Below are 20,344 nucleotides of genomic sequence, written 5' to 3'. Positions count from 1 at the left end.
TAATCACACTAGTTTAGAAATGGTATGCTATGTACCAATGCATTTTGTGGGCAAGCTATGTTGAAATACAAAATATGTGGTCTCAAATAGGACACATAGACATGTTGGAAATAAAGCATGCTTTAGGAAGGTGCTAAATAAATACAGTCAGGTCCATAAATATTGGGACATCGACACAATTCTCCTCTTTTTGGCTCTATACACCACCACAATGGATTTGAAATTAAACAAGATATACTTTAACTGCAGACTTTCAGCTTTAATTTGAGGATATTTACATCCAAATCAGGTGAACGGTGTAGGAATTACAACAGTTTCTATATGTGCCTCCCACTTTTTAAGGGACCAAAAGTAATGGGACAATTGGCTGCTCAGCTGTTCCATGGCCAGGTGTGTGTTATTCCCTCATTATCTCATTTACAAGGAGCAGATAAAAGGTCTAGAGATAATTTCAGGTGTGCTATTTGCATTTGGAATCTGTTGCTGTCAACTCTCAATATGAGATCCAAAGAGCTGTCACTATCAGTGAAGCAAGCCATCATTAGGCTGAAAAATCAAAACAAACCCATCAGAGAGATAGCAAATACATTAGGTGTGGCCAAATCAACTGTTTGGAACATTCTTAAAAAGAAAGAACGCACCGGTGAGCTCAGCAACACCAAAAGACCCGGAAGACCCCGGAAAACAACTGTGGTGGATGACAGAAGAATTCTTTCCCTGGTGAAGAAAAACCCCTTCACAACAGTTGGCCAGATCAAGAACACTCTCCAGGAGGTAGGTGTATGTGAACAAGTCAACAATCAAGGGAAGACTTCACCAGAGTGAATACAGAGGGTTCACCACAAGATGTAAACCATTGGTGAGCCTCAAAAACAGGAAGACCAGATTAGAGTTTGCCAAACAACATCTAAAAAAGCCTTTACAGTTCTAGAACAACATCCTATGGACAGATAAGACAAAGATCAACTTGTACCAGAATGATGGGAAGAGAAGAGTATGGAGAAGGAAAGGAACTGCTCATGATCCAAAACATACCACCTCATCAGTGAAGTATGGTGGTGGTAGTGTCATGGCGTGGGCATGTATGGCTGCCAATGGAACTGGTTCCCTTGTATTAATTGATGATGTGACTGCTGACAGAAGCAGCAGGATGAATTCTGAAGTGTTTCGGGCAATATTATGTGCTCATATTCAGCCAAATGCTTCAGAACTCTTTGGACGGCGCTTCAGTGCAGATGGACAATGACCCGAAGCATACTGCGAAAGCAACCAAAGAGTTTTTTAAGGCAAAGAAGTGGAATGTTATGCAATGGCCAAGTCAATCATCTGACCTGAATCCGATTGAACATGCATTTCACTTGCTGAAGATAAAACTGAAGGGAAAATGCCCCAAGAACAAGCCGGAACTGAAGACAGTTACAGTAGAGGCCTGGCAGAGCATCACCAGGGATGAAACCCAGCGTCTGGTGATGTCTATGCATTCCAGACTTCAGTCTGTAATTGACTGCAAAGGATTTGCAACCAAGTATTAAAAAGTGAAAGTTTGATTTATGATTGTTAGTTTGTCCCATTACTTTTGGTCCCTTAAAAAGTGGGAGGCACATATACAAACTGTTGTAATTCCTACACCGTTCACCTGATGTAAATACCCTCAAATTAAATCTGAAAGTCTGCAGTTAAAGCATATCTTGTTCGTTTCATTTCAAATCCATTGTGGTGGTGTATAGAGCCAAAAAGCAAAAAGATGAGAATTGCTTTTTTATTCCAAAGCGATTTACAAGTGCATAGGTTCTACCATAAGTCAGAGCATCACATCCAGAAACTAGCAAAATACACAGGAAATGCTGTTCTAAACATAGTTGTCATCAGAAGTTTTTTTTATTTTTATTTTTTTTGGGGGGGGGAAGTCAGGAGGGAGGACTAAGGTAGAGTTTGAAAAGGTGGGTTTTGAGTCTGCGTCGAAATAGGGGGAGGGATTCTGTTGTTCTGACAGTGGTAGGCAGGTCATTCCACCACTGAGGAACCAGAACGGAAAACAGGCGTGAACGTGCAGCTCGACCGCCAGGTGCCCGTAGAGAGGGAACCGTAAGGCGACCAGAGGTGGCAGACCGGAGTGGTCTAGCTGGGGAGTAGGGAGTGATCAGGGAATTGTGTTGATGTCCCAATATTTATGGACCTGACTGTATATTGCCTCAAACTTTAATATGCAAAATTGCCAGTACACTTTAGAGTGCACTAGTCTTAGATTGTTTAAGATTAAAACCTCTCAAGGAATCCACAATCTGCCCATTGGTGAGTTATTTGACATACAGTAGGCATTATACATGGCTGTAGCAGTTGTCAGAGATGGAGAGCTGGCTGATATTAGCGTTATGGCTGATCAGTTTCATTTCCTGTCTTTTGAGGCTTTCAGCAAATGCAAACATTTCACGTAAAACATACTGTTTTTGTACGTTTTCATTGAAGATGGGTCAAGTAATGTTGCCTCAAGTAGATGCCAGACCAGGAGAACAAAATAGAAAATTTTGAATTAAGTTTGTATCAATTTCACACAGTGTTAGTTAATTTGTTGTATTGCCAGGTATTCTCAACGACTAGACATGCAAATATGTATCTTCATCAATTTGCTTTAACTGCATAAACAGTCAATTACAATTACAACAATTACAGAAATTCTAGCCTAGTTTTACACCTTTTTGAACCATATGAATTGGACTGGCTTCTTAGAAATTGATCAAATACTCTGCAACATAGCTTTATAATTTTGTTTTGTTTCATTTTGGCAATACCCTACATGTTTCATTTGTTGAAATTGAACCAAATCAAGTGATTTTATTCATTTAATAACAGGAAATAAAATTAAAGGAAATAACTGTGAGTTGGAGGGTTTTTAAAGGCAAGACTATATTCTGAGCAAGGCTGGACTCACTTTAAAATTGAATTACATGCATGAATAAGCCAAAGGCCTTTTCTCTCCTCTTATAATACTCAGCCAGAACTATTACATCACTAATTCTTCACTATTCGTGTTGGCGTGTACAAAAACAACTGTAAGATGACATAGTACTAAAGACACATTATGGTGTTCATTCTTGACCATATGTTGTTTTTTTAGCCATATTTTTTTTCCAATCAGTTTTTTGCTTGCTTTTCTAAAATAACATACGTCTTGATGTATCATTCCCCTTCAGGAAATTAAGTAGTTTATTTGCTCTTGAACTTGACAGTCAGCCTGTGTAAGTAGCTGCCAGTTTGTCTTGGACAGAGCTATAGATGTGGGGAGCCTCTCTATGGGAGAGGGATGGTGGGGGTGTGTGCTTCACAGAACTGTCTTGGCACTTGGCATGAAGAGAAAACGCACACATTCTTCCAAAGATCCAGTTTGTATTAGGGAAATGGGAAATCTGTGACATAGTACCCTGACAGTTTACACATGGGAAAGGCAGCTCTGTGTCCAGTGAAAGGGGTCATCACAGGTGGGCTAACCACTTAGCCGTTAGCTTTTTTTCTTTTCATTCTAAATAATGGATGAAAAATTGTTTTTCACATACTGTTCAAACGTCCAAATGCCACATACATTACTTTGAAGGAATTGGAATTCATTTCTCTCATGGGCTGTCTATTATTTTGATTTGGAAGTCTTTGATTTGGAAGACCCTTAAGGGAATGATGGAGTGGCTTTTGAGGCCTCTTACAAGGATAGGATCTGTGATGTCACTAAACAATTTCCATAATTATTTGGATTTGCCAGCTCATGGCTCAAACATCACAAGCTATCATTCTCTCAGCTATTTTACCAGCTGTCACACTGTGACATAGACAAACATATGGATATCTCATTTGAACCTATTAAAACCATAGTAGTGGCACTGACTTAGAAGGGAAAAGTGTATGTAAAACTTTTATGTGAAATTGCATGCACCTATACAGTGTGACTGATATTGGCCGCGTTTCCCGAACGCGTTAAGAACGTTCTTAAGCTAAGAAAGTTCTTAAGGACCTTCTTAGGCCTCCCGAAAGAAGCAAACGCGTTTCCCGAAACACCTTCTTAGCCTAAGATGATCTTTCATCAGAAGGCTTTGTAAGAAGGGTCCGGAGCGTTCTTAAGAGCCTTCTTATCTCTTAAGAACGTTCTTTATCGGGAAACCCGGCCAACTTAACAGGCTTCGTACCGACCAAACGCTTGCAGATCCAGCCGCATCAGGCAACTGACACATGAAATTGAGCACGGCAGATTAAAGATTAAAGAGTAAAGATTCCATTATCACTGTGCATTTGCCTGAGAATGAGACACCGTTTCTCAACCAGCATCTGCAGTGCAAATAAGAGTCAAATAAACAAAACTGAGATCCGTTATCAAGCAAACGTATTTTATTTATTGTGAGGGCTAAAGTTAGATACTCGTGCGCAGTAACGTTACGTTCTTAACGTTCGTAATTAGGAAAATATGTATATAGCCTATTAGGAAACAATAATCACAGCCATGCTAAATTATAATGGCCAAAGTAGGCTATGGCTGTAGGCAACTAGCCTCTAAAAAATAAGGTGTAAACCTAATCCTAAACTAAACATCCAGGAGTTTAACCACCAATTAAATATAAAATAAGGCTACACATGTGTGGCCTTATTGCCCACTGCCCGGCACACCCGGGCAGTGCTGGCTTGGCTTGTGAAGCCAGCACTGCCCGGGTGTGCCGGTGCCACCCAAAATTGTAGCTGGCACACCCAAATGATTAGTGTATTTATGGCGTAAATCCTCCGTGAGTCGGCAGGCAGTAGATGGTGTAGTGGTTAATGTTGCCGTTTTTCGTGTGGAAGCCTCAGGTTCAAATCAGACCTCCACCCTTTCCACAGTTATTTAACACCTTATTTCCGGTTTAAACATTTATTATTATTGTTATATTTGTGTAATTGGCCATGATTCGCACACAAAATAAACGTACGAATTTAGAAATGTTACGGGTGTGGAGTGTAAGAACAGATTAAAATGTCTCAGTGTTAAAAGAGTCCATGTCAAATCCAGCGAGCTAAGAGTCCCGTTCCAGGCTCCGCCTCCCTCCCTCAGCCTCACTCGCAGGCTCCTGCGGGATGTCAGCTGTTCTCCCGGTTCTTGCACTCTTGCGACCAGGCCGTAGGCTTGCAAACCGTAGCCGGTTTCAAGCCAATTTTCTGCTGTCTGTCTCATAGGGTCTGTCTTTGCCAAAGTGCCCCATGGTTGGGGTAGTAGTACCGGCAAGAATTTCAATCCACTTTCACCCCTGATTCATACTAAAATCAAAACTTTAAAGTCAAGTAATTTATTCTCCACATCCTCTTATTTCACTCAAAGGCCTTTTTGCCCCGAAAATGAGGAAATTCCTACCCTGTTACATAGCCTACGCATGGCAAATTAGAAAAGAAAAGTGTGGATTCAGCCCGCAATTAGTATTATAATCGTGTTCTGGCGCCTCATTTCCCCGCGCGTTATTCTCAGTGTTGTTTTATTGTAGGACGCCACTTGTTACATCAGAACTTCATCTGGGAGCATGTAATTATGTGGAACAATCGATTAGCCTGACATCGATTGTTTTGAATCCTGCACTGAGGGGGTGGACAGCTCCCATTAAGAACGTTCTTTCAACCCTTCTTAGGCGCAGTCTTAAGAACGCCACTAAGAAGGTGTTCGGGAAACACTTGTAACTTAAGGATCCTTCTTAGCCAAACGTCCTTAAGAACGTTCGCTATCGGGAAACGCGGCCATTGACAATTGTTCGCCTGTATTCATATTGCTTTTCGCATCCAGAACTGAAGATGCGTTATAGTGAAGGGGTGGGGAGAAATGGCCTCACCACCACCATAGTACTGATTTTATGCTAATACAACCGCTACTACACTTCAGCAAAATTGGAGAAGGAAGGGTCATTAAAGCAATTATTGCTTTCATTTCTTATGTATTTGTGTCTTTATTGCTGCATTTTTGTGTTGCAGATTATATGACAGAACCAGGGGAATACAGCCCCAGCCCAGAGGTGACAGGGACGTGTCCTACTGGAGGAGGCGGGGCCAGGACTTCAGTGTCTTGCTGGATTATGCAGACTACAGAGAGCTCAGGGGCAGTGGGTTCACCAGGCCTACAGAGGGAGCGTGGATATCCTTGGGGGATGAACGTGGGCACGAGAGGCAGCGCTGGGAAGAGGTAGAGCGGGAGGCAGGGAGGGACCAATGGAGGGCAACAGGAGACAGGAAATGCCAGAGCCTGGGAATGGAGGATTGGAGGCCAGCAGCGGGACGGCAGCTGAGCCAGGGTGAGCAGTGGACCCAGGGTCAGTTGCGAATCGCAACATCGGATGTAGGTGTTGACGCTAGAACCAAGGGGAAGTCCCTGTCCCTTCCACGTGTGCTATTTCCAGAGAGCTTGCAGTATGTGGACATGTCTGCCTATAGCCAAAGCACCTATGGTCCTCAGCGGCTCAATGGCAGTCTTTCTCACAGGCCTCCACACAACCACCATGGCAGGGATTGGTTTGCTGAGAATGGGCACTGGCCTGGCAGCCATGGAGCAGCATTACCAAAGCCCAGGTTCAGCAGGCCCCTCAGGCCTCCATCCTACGAGGCTCACCAACAGACACGGGGCAGTTCAGAGATGCTCGCTGGAGACCAGGGGCCCCACCCAAAAGGGTCCTTTGTCCCCAGGCAGGACTCTTTTGCATCTGAGCCTGTCGGGCCTGGCATGGAGCCTCCCGTGTACATACCTCCACCATCATATGAGAGGCCTCTGCTGCACAGGGGAACGCAACAGAACTACAGTGATATGTCAGACTTCAGGCTAAAAGGGGCACCGTTTCAGCAGGCACCTCATAGCATGGAGTCGGGGAGGTGGGTTTCTAGACCAGCGGGAGGCTCTTGGTTGGAACAGCCAAGGGAGAGGAGTGCACCCTGCAGGAAACAGGTCCACCCAGGTCTCTCGCCAAACAATGTGGGGTGGGTCCAGTACCTACCGTTTGATGACCCGCGAGTGAGACACATCTCAGGAGGGCCCTGTGAGAGTGCTCTGGCCGATGCTGACAAAGTCAGACACAGCAAAAAAGACCTTCCAAGTGCTAAAGTGTTAGAACAATCGACACACCACAGTGCCTTTCCCGCTACACAGGGACAATATGTCAGTACTGAAACTGATGAAAAGTCTCTTAATGAGCATAACAATGGCCATAGATTGTACAGTGGTTTGCACAAAGAGAGTGGCAACTCCATAGCTTCCAACCAAAGCTGTAACGAGTATCAAAAAGACCAGGCAGTTCTGACTAGATCGTCAGGGCAGTGCGCAAATCTAGACAAGGCGCTCCTCGAAACTGTTACGCAGGTGAAAAAAATTGAACCTGGAATGGAAGGGGAGAAAAAGCAGAACTCAAAGAGAAGGCTCAATGAGACTATATTCTGCCTGGTGTCAGTTCCCTTACACCTGCAGCCAAACAGAGAAAGCTGCGATCAGAATAACAATCAGAAACCGGATCAGTTGAATCCCGATCACGGGAGCTCCACTCAGAGCAGAGATGAGCTGCATAGCCAGAGCCAGCTGAGCACATCCTTAGCCGAACTTGAGCTGCAGACACTCACTGAAAACAGGATGAGAGACCAGGATCCGAAAAGGCCCCCGTCTGGGAAAGACCCACAACCCCTATATTCAAATAACCACAAGGAGTTGTACTCTGGATCCTGGCCTGGGGACCAGTATCGAGATCAGGAGACTCAGACCAGCTGCCCCGCAGCCCCAAAGGGGGATCCTCAGGCCCTTCTGCACAAGCAAGGACAAGTACAGGGCCCTTCTGCCACTGACCCTATAGCAGATAACGGTGTGGGTGGTGACTGCAGTGCATTTGGATACCCCATTAAGGGGCAGAAGAGCCTGAACCCATCCAGCAACAGTGCTTTCTCCAGGACTGCTAACTTCCCCAGTAAGCTTTGTAAGCCCAAAGAGCAGCCACCAGCACCGGGCAGCCCGCTGGCTCAGAGGATTGTGGAAAAATCATTGTCTGGCAACGGTCAGGAGGCCTTTGGCCAGTTCCTACTGAAGCCTGTCAGCAGACGTCCCTGGGATGCCATCGAGGAGCTGGAGTCCTTCAACAAGGAGCTGGAGTTGCAAATGTGCAAGAGGCCCAGCATGGACCAGTGCATTGACGACCTGGATCAGGCCTACAGGGACATTCTAGAGCTGAGCACGACCAGTGACAACTATGAAAATGGTAAAGCACAAAACTCAGATTGCAACCCTATGAAAGAAGAGCCCCAAAGACAGCCTAACAAGATCCAGCATGGCTTTGAAAATCGGGGCACCACTGGCGACCCCAAGCATGGGAAGGTGAGGAGTGCTTTTTCCAGACCACCGGCAAAGACTGTAAGCTTCCAAAAACTACCAAAGGAATCCAGCTTCGGAGACTGTGGTCTGCTCTCGCACATCCCACTGAATGTGGCAGACGACTGCAGGGTCCCAAGGTCTGACATCCCTGTCCTGAAGGACTCCCTGCTTAGAGATGTGGGCTTGACGGTATACACTGAAGTGCCGGAGGGGCCCAGGGAGCTCACACAGGATGTCTCCATACTCACCAGCCCCCCTGACTATGAGGATGTATATCAAACTTTACTGCTGTCCCGCGAGAGTGCAGCAGCAACAGAGTGCAATGCAAGGAACATGGACGTGACACCCCAGAGTTCCTTCAGGACCTTCGGACTCGGGATGGAATCGGTACAACAGGAAGTCTCTGTCTCCAGAGCTGAGACAGAGAGAAAGGTAAAGAAAAAGAACTTGGTGTCTGGATTTAGTGGGGAGAAGATCCCTGAGGATAAAGGTCAAGCTGACAAGATTTATTGCCAATGGGAACAGCCTGATTTTGCCAGGTCCAAGCCTGCTGCACACAGAAGAACTAATGAAGAAGTGGCATCAGTGTCAGACGAGGAGGCTTCAGATAATTTTGATTGGCCGAAGGAGCTCTCATTAGCGGAGAAGCACCTAGAGGAGCTGCTTATTAATGAAAAGGCTAACAGCCTGCCAAAGGAGGACCTGAGCAATCTATATGAAGTGCAGTGTGCAGAGGGGATTCCTGAGAAGGAGTCAATTGAGGAACGGGCAGCTAGAATACTGGGAATAAAAGTCCCTGCAGAGTCGCTTGCTGTGGGGGACCACAAGCCTGGAACAGGCACTACAGAGCCCGTAGTCACAATAGAACCAGAGCCTGTGATGACACAGGAACCTTGGGAAAGTAATGCTAATGGAAAGCTATTGCAAGTGCAAAGTCAGTATGAAGAAGTAAGTGAAGAGCCCATGGATCCAAACGGACTTGGGCAGGAGGAGGAAGAGGTGGCAGGACCTGGAGAGGGTGCCCATCTGAGCGGGATATTGGAAAGTCTGCTCATGCCAGTGGCTATCAGCAGCAGCGATGGCAGGTTGTCTCTGAGCGTGAGTGGTGACTTGCAGGGATGTGGCGGTTCCCCAGAGCCTGAGGCCCCAGAGGCCGTAACCCTGGATGCTGAGGTCATGGAAGCTGCAGCCCTGGAGGCTATAGCTGTAGAAATTAAGGAACTGGAGGCAGAGGTCCTGGAGCTTGAGGCTCTGGAGCCTGAAATCCCAGATGAGGAGTCCTTGGAGGCAGTAGCCTTGGAGTTAGAAGCTCTGGAGCCTGAAGTCCCTGAGGGGGAGACCTTGGAGATAGAGGTCCTAGAGCCTGAGGCCTGGGAGCTTGGGGCCCTGCAGGCCGGGGTCCGACGGGATGGGATGGCTAATTTGCTTTGTCAAGAGGCAATGGAGAACCTTATTGTCCAGCCAAAGGAGTGGAGCTCCTTATCCCACATGGAGGACCTTACCACCAGGAGCCTAGAATCAGGGGAGAGCAATGATGAGGAGGAGTGGAATATGCAGAGCAAGGGGAACTCCACACCACAGTTTGGTCCAAATGACAGCCTTCATTCCACGGTGCCCACACAGCCTCGCAATGCCACTGTGGCTAAGAGGGAGATCACACTGCCCCTGGACCTCAGTGAGTACTCTCATGATGTAGAGTACCTGGATGAAGAAGTGGAGGAGGAGATGCTACATTTCTCAGGTCAGTGAATAAGGGAACCAAGAATTATGGACGGATGTAGTACAAATAGTTATATTTTATATGTTTTGTGTAAGTGGTGTGTGTAAATGTACATTGGCTTCAGAAAGTATTCTGACCCTTCACTTTCTGCACACTTTATTGTGTTGTAGATTTCATTTTAAAATGCCATCTAGAACAGAAACCTCTTATTTATATTAGGATTCAGAGCCTTAATTCAGTACTTTGTTGAAGTTCCTCTAGCAGCAATTACAGCTTCCTGTCTGCTTGGGTAAGTCTCTACAAGCTTTGAATTTGGGCAGCTTATCCCATTCTTCCTGGCAGATCCTCTCAAGCTCTGTCAAATTGGATGGGAAGCGTCTGTGAACTGCCATATTCAGGTTTCTCCACAGATGTTCTATGGGGTTTAAGTCTGGGCTTCGCTGAGCCACTCAATCACTGTCAGAGACTTGCCCCGAAGCCACTCCAGTGTTGTGTTCGCTGTATGCTTTTTGTTATTGTTGTGCTGAAAGGTGAACCGTCGCCCCAGTCTGAGGTCGCATGCACCCTGGAGCAGGTTTTCTTCAAGGACCTCTCCAATATTTGGCTGCATTCACTCAAATCTGACCAGTCTCCCTTTCCCATGTGAAGTTCATGGATAATTAATACAAACAAGATGTACCTGACCACAATTTGGTCTGAATACTTATGCAAGTGAGAGATTTCAGTTTTATATTTTTTAGAATTTAATTTTCTGAAAACATTTATTTCTAATTAGGGGTTATTGAGTGTAGATTGATTGGCAAAATGATCAATACAAGTGAAGGCTTTCTGAAGCCTTTATATATTGCGATGACATTCCATCTACAGTTTGACATGGCATCTATACAGTATATACTTAGGTAAGATCAGCCAGTTTATGTGTATGTGTGTTATAATAAACTCCTTCAACGGAATCTTGTAACTATAGGAGGCCAAATACAATTAACATTTTACAATAAAACACTCATTACATTTATAATATTTGAGGAACAGTCCCAGTATACCATCAGAAGAGTTTTCCTAAGCATTTCTTTGCTGTAAGGAAACTTGTTTACCACAAGGGGGAGCTCTTGCTTCAGAAATGTGAAAATGATCCAGGGTTGTGGCAAGGATTACATTTACACTCATTCAGTGCTTTATTAGGACCACTACATTAAATACTGGATAGGGCCTCCCTTTGCTCTCAAAGCAGCCTCAATTCTTTGTGGCATGGATTCAACAAAATGTTGAAAACATTCCATTGAGATTCTGTTCCATTTTGACATGATTGCATCACGCAATTTCTGCAGATTTGTCAGCTGCACATTCGTTCTACCACATCCCAATGGTGTTTTATTGGATTCAGATCCGGGAATGCATCCAACTGGGAAGGCTACTGAAGAACATTGAACTCATTGTCATGTTCATGAAACTAGTTCGAGACAACTTTTGCTCTGTAACATGGTGAATTATCATGCATTATCAGGCGTTTCCGTTTACAGAACTGCCGCTCACTGGATGTTTTTTTGTTTTCCACACCATTCTGAATAAACTCTAGAGGCTGTTGTGAGTGAAAATCCTATGAGATCTGCAGTTACAGAAATACTCAAACCAGCCCGTCTGGCACTGAGAATCATGCCCCGTTCAAAGTCATTGAAAGCACATTTTCCCCATTCTGATGGTTGATGCGAACATTAACTGAAGCTCCTGACCCGTATCTGCAGAATTTTGCGCATTGCACTGCTGCCACACAATTGGCTGATTAGATGATCGCATTAATAAAAAGGTGTTGCTAATAAAGTGCTCAGCGAGAATACTATATCTGATCGATAATAAAAAATTTGCTCAGGATGTTCAGGATGAGTACTCAAGTGCTCTGTCTAGAGACTGTTTTCATGAAAGCTTTTTGTGATTTGCCTGAAACCATTCCCTGTCAGTCTGGCCCCTAGGTGCTACAACCTTGGCTGCAACCAGTAATCCACACCCCTCAAGGAGAAAAACAGCTGGAACTTGGAGTGAACACCACGCACTTGTTCTTTAGATAGTTGATTGGCCCTTAATTTCTGTGAATGTGTATGTGTGTGTGTGTGTGTGTGTGAAGGCGTCACTTCCAGCAATGAGAGAGAGATAGAAAGAAAGAGAGAGCTTAAAATGTATTCCTTACTGCCACATATACAAAGTTTTTCATTTTTCTCTTTTCCCTCCCTCCCAGATTCCTACGACCCCAGTCGAGTCGAAAGAGTGTAGAGCACGAACTTCATCTCCATCTGAGAATCAGGTTGCTGCACTGTGACCCTGGCCTCCCACTACAGACCTTCATCTCATCCCAAGCCACACTGAAACGGCCTTCTACTTCATCGCAAGCATTGTTTACGTGGATGACCGCAGTCGTGCTGAAAGCGCTGTTCCGCTCTCTTCCCTCCTCTGGGGTTCTGCTCTCCTCCCTCCTCTAGGGTTCAGCTCTCCTCCCTCTGGTCTTCATCACCCCCTCATCTTCCTCTTGCCCTGGCTTTGGCTTTCATCGTATGGATGTTATGCAATTCTGCATTGCGTTACCGCCTTTCAGACTAAGCCTAATCTGTAACCAAACCAGGCTATAATTGATCACACAACTGCCTAGGGTTATCTTAAGGGTACAGCTGTTGAATGTTTGAATGTAAGTGTTTGTATGTTACAAAATGGACAGACAGAGTCTAATAGTGACATAGATCTGTTCTGTTTGTTACTAGCACTAAATTTTCACCATTCAGTATTGTTTGGGTCTTACTGGAGAAGACTTTGTTGTCTAGCGACAAGGATTTTTTTTTTACACAAATCTTTAGCCATTGATCTCACTAACAGTTATGTTTTGCGTTATTACCAGTATATAAAGCTCTTAGATGTACAATGGGGGTCAGCTTCAGTTGATCACGTGGGGCCACGCAAAGGACCTTTTGGTCATTCTAGTAGAGAAATATATTTGTAGGCTCTTTGTTTGCGATTCTTCAAAGGCGGTTGATGGTGGTGAACAGGAATCAGTCTTTAACAGATCCTGGCTTTAATAGAGGTCCATCATGACAAACATATGACAAATAAGCCTGATTTGTTTCTGTCAAAGCATGCATAATTTGCATTGCAAAGAATAGATTTCACAAAATATTTATTTTTGTTATTTTTATTGACATGCTAATCAATCTACATCATGTACAAAAGTATATTTTAACTATTTTAAGAGATATTTTGTATTTAACCATTCTATTTTATTTTCCCGCTTTGTGCATTATATCTGTATATTGCCACAAGAATATTTTTTATTTTTAAAAAATGGTGTCAAAGAATGAATATATTGAAGTTCGACTTCAGTGTATGAAGTGAATGAATGTGGTGTGCTTAGAACACACTATTTTGTCTATGAAGGACAAGGTTTGTTGTATCTGAAAGTTTAGATTAGTCATTAAATAATACATTTTTATAAAATAAGAATATAAATAATATTTTGTGTATGAAAGCAGACTTGGCAATAATAGTATGTTTCAAAGACAATAATTAGACAAGACACATTAGCAATGAAGGGGCTGCTCTGGTTTGTGTTTTGTTGTTATTCAATTTACTATAATTTACTATAAGTTTTATATATACATATATAAGCTGGAACAAAAGCAGTATAATTGATTTTTCTATTTTGAATTTACTTGACTGCTCTGCACATTGCTATTGCCATCTCGGTATAGATTCATACTTATATTTGGGGTAAAACTAATTGCATTCATTACATTATACTATATGCAAGCGTGTGATTACAATGTCAAATATTGGTTCATGGATTCTTTTCTTTTTTTTTATACCTATATCTGAAGGTTGTCTAATGAAAGTGATATTTCTTTGCTCTTGCTCGTACTGTTTCTACAAACTTTTCTATCCTGTAGTGATAAAAAATATATATATTGTCACATTTACCAGCTCCGTACAGTAGTGCGATCAATCAATAGAATGTTCTGGAGTTGTGTCCAGCAAGTCACGATCAATTTAAGGCACTAAAGCGATTTGTCAGAAAAAGGTGGTGAAGGGTATTGACGGTCCTTACGTGTGGCTGAGATTACTTTGCTGACATGTTTTCCAAGTGTTATAGAGGATGACACATTGACGCACATTGCCTCTCTCGGCTTAGCATATGCCTAGAGGATTGTAACTAGGCATCCGACTCTTTTGTATTGGTTTTATGTGGTTTTATGTGCAACATGAATAATTCTGCACAATGCTGATGTAATATTTTCTATTTTCATATGGACTTTAAATGTTTTTTGTAAACAGGCATTTGTTTCCTCCTTGCATGATATGAGAGATGGGTGGAGGAAAAATAAAGGTTTTTGCATATAACTGCATTTGGTACTCTACACAATATTCAACCATTATATTTCATGTAGCATATTTTTATTTTCAAAACTATGCCAAGTATTTAAATGAAAACAAGCTATTTTTAGAGTATTTTAAAGGGAAGCACATCAATATCTTTGTATTTATGGATATGAAATTGACCATAAAATACATTCATATCAGTGTGCTGCTGTTGTATAATTCTTCTGACAGTTCATAAATAAACCAATTGCATGAAAGTTTCATTTGTGTTATTTGTTCCTCAAAATGAAAACCACCTTGTAATATGAGTTCACGTGTCTGTAGTTCTCATTTAAACCTTCGGTCTACACCACGTGTGTAAAAATTGATGTCATTAATTCTCCAGTATAGTTGCGTGGATTGCCTATAAAGCTGTATATTTGTTCGTGTGTGGGTATGTCGTCTGTATGATTTGTTTATGAATATGCTTGTACGAGTGTGTGTGTTCATGAGAGTGTCTGGGTATGAGTATTCATGTTCGAGTGTGTGTGCCTGTGTCTGCGTTTCTGTGTTTTCCTGTTGCTGATTTTGATAGACCACTGTTTGTCAGATCAAAGGGCTTGCCCAACATGCAGAGAGAGGCAGAACATTACCTCACAGTCTCACAGGTTTTGGGGTGGCATCACCCACCCCTTCCACTGTGATGTACTCTCACCACTCAGCCAGGTGTCTCACACACAGGGCGGGCTGTTCTGGAAGAAGGGAACAGCTGTCTGAGTTTATCACCCTGAACCCAGTGGGATTTCTCCAGTATTTTATTCTGGTTTGATCCAGAAACACAGAGTGGAGTCCTCACATTGCTATAAGAAACCTATGCCAGTGACTATTTCCAGAAGACAGGATATTGTGGAGAGGGAACCATTTCTTCCTCTTTCTAATTGCAGGATGCTTTAATGTGATAAAAGTTCAGTCATAACACTGTCAATGTTACCCCCTTAATCAATGCTGAATTCTTTCAAGTCGGGACTCTCCATGGTTACTCATGAGCAAAGATCCCTGATTAGATTTTTCTGTCAGACAGAATTATTTCTAATTAAGTAAATCTAATTTTTCTTTTGGTTGGTGCCTCCTGAGCTTCAGTCATTAGCAGAAGGTCCTTAAGCTTCAGCAAAAAATATGTAGAATTGGCGTGTTCAAATTGAGAAGTTATTTGCAAAAATCAAATCTTTTTGTCACAAAATTGCTCATCTTTTAAAGTCTGTTTGCAAATAAGATTACAAGTAGGTGAAAGCTTCTCAGTTTTTGGATCTCGGTGCCATTTGAGATGGGCCTTTTCCTGAAATGTCAGAATGTAGGTGTTACTGAATGTATGTACAAATTAGCATACATTTATACATATTGTAACTAACCTGGAAGCGCATCACAGTAAAAGGTACAAAAATATCTAAAATGGTACAACACTGGGTAGTCCCCGATAGTCACATAAAATCGTATTCCTAGCCCTGGGTTCATTTGTAATGTTTTGATTGTAAAAGGTACTTATTACTACCTGGAGAACATTATTGTACTTTCGGGGTTAATTTGGATGGTACAAGCAGTTTTACATACATTTATGATTGAGGTACAAATTCTCCCCTCATGGGTGCAGGTTTTATATATGATATTTGGTTGGGGCAATGACTTGCAGTGGGATAGAATGCCTACAACATTGTTTCTGGACCCTTGTACAGTGCTGAACGTATTCATTCATTATGGTGAACATTCCTTGTTGAATAACGTGCCTGCCTCATGTAAGAAGTCTGTTCTCATTTTCCTGGGTGAGGCAGTATAACCACAGGCCCACACATCTGTAAGTGATCTTTGTTGTTCCCCTATGTAAAGCTTTCTGACACCTATCCTTTGTACTGTTCTAAACCAAACGGTTGTAGTTGTACTTATGGGGTTAGGATTAGGGCTGCATAAACTGATTTTGGATCTGGTTGTTGGGGGGTACTGAAAAGGATTTGTAAACTATTGATGACTGAAAGAAGTGTGCCACGTACAGATTTGTGTGGATCTTCTTCAGTTCACTTTCCGTTTCATTTTAATCGTTAGCTGGTGTATTTTTCTCTCTCAGATCATCTGAGCCATCTGGTTGTCATCTGCTTACAAGAACCTGAAGTGAGGAGGGAGCCAAAAGGAGATTTGAAAGAAAGTTTTCTCCAGAAATCTGCAGAGAGAACCTGGCCAAAAATAAATACAAAAAATTGATGAGGTAAGATGGATATAACAGCTATCATATGGAGCGAGGGTATATCTTGTTTCTCGGGTCTCGAGGGAAAGCGTATCTCCAGTGGAATGTTTTGTGGTCTGTAAACTTCTAAATGAATACGTGCGAGTGGACGTCTGCCTTTCCCTGCAGGCCAGCTGTTTGGAGAGGCCTTCACTGCAAAAACCAAAAAAGACACCATTCCCAAGTATGTTAGTCATATATTTAGACTAAAAATCTTTTTCTATTACTTTTTTGCTAAGCCAAAAATATTGCCAATGAGGTGAGATAGTTTTGACTCACTTCAAGATTTTCCAATGGGGCATGAAAATGTAATTTGCCAAGGAAGCGGTAACTTATAACAAGCTAATATATTCTACTTGAGAAAAGAAATGAAGTCTCATTACACCACAGAATAACTTGATCAGACAGACTTTATTGCAGTGTTCATTCTGTCCTGTTGGTGTCAGTGAAACTGGCCGTTCAGCCTTCAGAGCAGGACCGCTTCTCTGCCAGTCTGTGTCACGGACAGCCCCATCCCCTACAGGCATTTCACAAACCGGCTGGGATGAACGCAACCTCTGTTCACTAGCTGCATTCATGTTCAAACAATGTCAATGAAACCTGTGGGATTTCCAATTAAATGTGGTGCACCCCCTGTGGTGACAGGGGGTGGGTTGAAAACTGGGATGGGAATATTAATAATGATTTCCCCATAACCACAGACTAACTTTTCCATGAAAAGTCATCACAGAATATTTACATTTAGCAGTCACAAGCATGTCATCACCAAATAACTGTACTTGTATCATTTTTCATCCCAGATTCAAGCCAGTTGTAAGGCTTGTTTATTTTTACTGTCTTAGACATTTCAAACTCTCTCCACCACTTTAAACATGATAGCAGAATACTGATAAAACTTGGACCCAAAGCCTAATTTAGCTATGCTGGGAGAGCAGCAACAGAGTGCTAAGGACAGGGAGAAAATCTAATAATGGATCATGACACCTCCTGTTTGTTTACGGCCGATTGACCATCGGGATCTCCCCATTTCGTGGCCTGACTTTATCCTGATATGCTCAGCTCAGGACCTGAAAGGAAACAGATGTCCTTTCCGCAGATTCAGAGGAATTACATAGTTAACCATGTGAAATCACGAGAGGCATGCAAGAGCACACTGTAGGCTGTCGGGTTTTGTTCAAACTTCAACAGCGATGGGCCGCCTCCTCCCCATGCCCTGCACGCTCAACAGCCCTTTGTTAGGCAGGTCATTTGGAATGAATTACCATTATGCGTGGGTACTGGTGCAGGGTGGGAGGTGTTTCTGGGAACTGGATGAGTACCAGATTTGACCAGAACATGATGAAAAATTGCTTGATGATGGCAGTGAAGAACAACAAGGGAATGAAAACCAAGTGAAGGAAACAAAAGACACAGGAGGGCTGTTTCGTTCAAGGGTAGTCAAGGGAAAAAAGCAACACCGATAATGTTTCAGATGTAGTGACTGCCAATATATACAGCACATTCGATAATGTTTTTGAGGTTCCGTAGGGATAGAGCTGGAAGGAGCTCTTCCTGTTTCCTCCCAGAAGGAAGTTGTGTTCACAGGACCCAGGCCAACTCTGCTATGAGTGTCATAGCAATAGCCTTTCTGTCTCTCACAGCTGTCAGATAACATGGACAAGAGTGGCTCTGCAGCATAAACACCATAGCACTCTTCACTACAACATAATTTTCAGATTCACATGAGTATGGCAGCAATGATAAGTCATAGCCTGGGTTCAATCAAAATCCCACAAACTTTGATTTTCACGTATTGCATTTCATCACAAACACAGCACAGTGAGTTGCTGACAGCTAAGTTTGTAAAACACACATGTAATTCTGAGTCAAAGTTAAGGACAAATGAAATTGATTCCAGACTATTATGTGTGTTTAGAAGGCAGAAAATCCAAAGCACCGGGGTAACACCATGCATTGTGTGTGTGTGTATGTGTGTGTGTGTGTGTGTGTGTGTGTGACTGGAGTGAAGGCATATGCACTATCCCTGAGATATATTTATCACAATAAAATCAGAATTGGACAAATAAAAATTGTTCTTTGGAGCGGTACTTCATCAGTCATTTCAAAAGTAGATGAGAGAGAGCAAGTGAGAGAGAGAGAGAGAGAGAGAGAGAAGAGAGAGAGAGCGCATGCATCAAAGTCAGGTTTCAGAGCTTCCCGTTTCACACACACATACTGAAGGGAATACTTTGGAATAGAAAGGTCGACAGCATAAATTTCAAGCTGCAAGTTTAAAGGTGCTTTTCAACACTATCTGTGGTTAATTGTTGCCATTCTAACCGCATGGGTGGGTGGTTTTTTTTGTCTGGGTTTGTGTGGTAAAAGGTCATATTGAAAAATGATTGTTGCCTTAACAGTTTGCGCCAGTGCCATTTTCAAACTGACCACCAACTAGGCAATAAAAATGCTGTGAAAGGCCATGTGGTCTTGCAATTAGCCAAGAAACAGGAAGCTTCTCCGGGGGCTTTCAATCAGGATCACCAACCCCTCCTATTTAACCGTGGTGGAAATGATGAGATGAGATTATCAGATGAGATGGTTCATATTAAGGTGAAGCAAACTAGCACTGTGATTTCATTTTATTTAATTATAGAGAATGGTACAGCCCCCTCTCTTACATGCTTTTCATTGGTATCCCACATGCCCTTCACATTTCCATTTGGCTCAGGGATGCCTGGCCTTCAGAAATATGTATGTATAATCTTGGAAAGACACCTTCTGTTCATATCAAACTATACATTGAAAGGTCAGGTACAGGGCAGACAATTCTGGTGTCTTTGAACAATTAAATAACCTCTGGCAAACCACACCCTGTCTGGGGAAAAGCAAAACACATAACTGTGTTTGTTTCCTAGTAATCGTAGTTGTTATAATAACATGGAATTAAATCCAGAATCATTCTGAGGTCACAAACCATGGTTGAGTCACTAGCCTCTCTCTAGTCCAGGCAGCTGTTTAAGCGTCTCCACCAGGCACCATATGTAACTACAAACATTGCGTCTCATGCAAGAACCATGCATACAAACAGATTTGGTTTCAAATAGCTTATATCTCTTTCAAATCAGCAATTTAACAGAACTTGGCGCATTCACAAATGTTCTCTCATTTCTTACGTAGGAACAACATTTATGAGTGGGTTAAGATTTTATTAAAGTGTTTCTTCATTACACCATGTTGCTGGCATTGAAGGGCACCTGAAAATGCATCTTCTATTTAACAAAACATCAGTTTTGTTTTTTTCCATAAGCCATAAATTTATGCTGTTTTGTAACACTTGAAATCAATCTCTTCAGAAAGACCTCACAAAGGTCCCTGGCACACTAAAAGACATTGAAGTAATTTGTAGCAATGTAATGTAATATGAACTACTTTTTACTTCATCTTGGGCCCCCCCGCATGAAACCCAATCTTGTTATTCTCTTTGTTACCAGTTAAATATTCTTCTTTGCTTTGATCAGTTGCATTTATATTACGATTAATATGACCTGCATTTAAATAAAACTTTTAAATAAATCGCTTTCATGTATTATATTAAAACTGCTTTATACTGCATGTGCTTTCCAATGGTGAACAACAATATTTAACAATATTTAAATACTGTTCATTAGTTGTTTTTTGTATTCATTGATAAAAAGCTACTTAAGCTCTA

The 20,344-nt window shown here is 42.5% G+C and overlaps 1 protein-coding gene across 1 annotated transcript in view; it reads left to right on the top strand.

Annotated features, from left to right (window-relative positions):
* The window catches only part of jcada (junctional cadherin 5 associated a), a 38,320-nt gene extending 23,658 nt beyond the window's left edge, over positions 1 to 14,662 (top strand). Inside the window, exons 3-4 of the mRNA XM_061237225.1 lie at positions 5,968 to 10,073; positions 12,283 to 14,662. Coding sequence (XP_061093209.1) covers positions 5,968 to 10,073; positions 12,283 to 12,317 — 4,141 coding nt within the window. The 3' untranslated portion in view covers positions 12,318 to 14,662. The remainder of the gene's footprint in view (positions 1 to 5,967; positions 10,074 to 12,282) is intronic.
* The last annotated feature ends 5,682 nt before the right edge of the window (positions 14,663 to 20,344 follow it).

The sequence above is a fragment of the Conger conger genome, chromosome 4 (assembly GCF_963514075.1).
Source record: "Conger conger chromosome 4, fConCon1.1, whole genome shotgun sequence".
In the NCBI taxonomy this organism is placed as follows: domain Eukaryota; kingdom Metazoa; phylum Chordata; class Actinopteri; order Anguilliformes; family Congridae; genus Conger; species Conger conger.
This window is presented reverse-complemented; position numbering and strand designations above follow the sequence as displayed.